The 1,678-nt window shown below is 42.0% G+C and overlaps 1 protein-coding gene across 1 annotated transcript in view; it reads left to right on the forward strand.

Moving 5' to 3' along the window:
* The first annotated feature begins 1,439 nt into the window (after window positions 1-1,439).
* LOC116371768 (heme-binding protein 1-like) overlaps window positions 1,440-1,678 on the forward strand; it is a 10,339-nt gene continuing 10,100 nt past the window's right edge. Inside the window, exon 1 of the mRNA XM_031820779.1 lies at window positions 1,440-1,597. Coding sequence (XP_031676639.1) covers window positions 1,596-1,597 — 2 coding nt within the window. The 5' untranslated portion in view covers window positions 1,440-1,595. The remainder of the gene's footprint in view (window positions 1,598-1,678) is intronic.

Consider the following 1,678-nt stretch of genomic DNA (forward strand, 5'->3'; position numbering starts at 1 on the left):
ATACTCGTCTTGTCCTAACATTCTGTATACTCGTCTTGTCCTAACATTCTGTATACTCGTCTTGTCTTAACATTCTGTATACTCGTCTTGTCTTAACATTCTGTATACTCGTCTTGTCCTAACATTCTGTATACTCGTCTTGTCCTAACATTCTGTATACTCGTCTTGTCTTAACATTCTGTATACTCGTCTTGTCTTAACATTCTGTATACTCGTCTTGTCTTAACATTCTGTATACTCGTCTTGTCTTAACATTCTGTATACTCGTCTTGTCCTAACATTCTGTATACTCGTCTTGTCTTAACATTCTGTATACTCGTCTTGTCTTAACATTCTGTATACTCGTCTTGTCTTAACATTCTGTATACTCGTCTTGTCTTAACATTCTGTATACTCGTCTTGTCTTAACATTCTGTATACTCGTCTTGTCCTAACATTCTGTATACTCGTCTTGTCCTAACATTCTGTATACTCGTCTTGTCTTAACATTCTGTATACTCGTCTTGTCTTAACATTCTGTATACTCGTCTTGTCCTAACATTCTGTATACTCGTCTTGTCTTAACATTCTGTATACTCGTCTTGTCTTAACATTCTGTATACTCGTCTTGTCTTAACATTCTGTATACTCGTCTTGTCTTAACATTCTGTATACTCGTCTTGTCCTAACATTCTGTATACTCGTCTTGTCTTAACATTCTGTATACTCGTCTTGTCTTAACATTCTGTATACTCGTCTTGTCTTAACATTCTGTATACTCGTCTTGTCCTAAGGGTCAAAGATGACCCACCTTCACTAAACCCCTCAAATAAAGCAGCTTAAATGAATTTTAAACCCCAAATCTATTTTGCATGAATTAACAACCTGTGGTTCATCACAAACGTTGTGAATATCTGTGAGTATCAGCGGACCTTCACTAGTTCAGTATCAGCGGACTTTCACTAGTTCAGTATCAGCGGACCTTCACTAGTTCAGTATCAGCGGACCTTCACTAGTTCAGTATCAGCGGACTTTCACTAGTTCAGTATCAGCGGACCTTCACTAGTTCAGTATCAGCGGACCTTCACTAGTTCAGTATCAGCGGACCTTCACTAGTTCAGTATCAGCGGACTTTCACTAGTTCAGTATCAGCGGACCTTCACTAGTTCAGTATCAGCGGACCTTCACTAGTTCAGTATCAGCGGACTTTCACTAGTTCAGTATCAGCGGACCTTCACTAGTTCAGTATCAGCGGACCTTCACTAGTTCAGTATCAGCGGACCAGTATTGATGCCTTCAGTGCAGCCAAAAACCTGCATTAATTCTGCATCCCTTAAACACCCCTTAAACATCCCTTAAACTACTTCCCGCGGTAACCCCACGCCGCTCCATTATTATCACACACAGACACACCTGCGCCCCTCCGGTCGGCCGTTAGTGGGCCAGCCCAGACCTGGCTGTGGTTTCGTAAGCAGCGAGAGCTGCAGTACACTATAAAGCTACTGCTGATCAAACCGGGTGACTGTCGTCATCCTCCAGAGCGCACAAAGCACGCAGTAGCCTAGACATATTTCACCGGCGCATAACGGACACCGGACAGGACATTCCTCTTCATAATGTGAGTTCTCATACTGCATGTTGCTGCTGTTCAGCGGACTGTTGGGCTAGTATTTATTACTGCAAATTGTTTTCTTAAAGC

This window comes from Oncorhynchus kisutch, unplaced genomic scaffold (assembly GCF_002021735.2).
Source record: "Oncorhynchus kisutch isolate 150728-3 unplaced genomic scaffold, Okis_V2 scaffold3649, whole genome shotgun sequence".
Classification (NCBI taxonomy): Eukaryota; Metazoa; Chordata; class Actinopteri; order Salmoniformes; family Salmonidae; genus Oncorhynchus; species Oncorhynchus kisutch.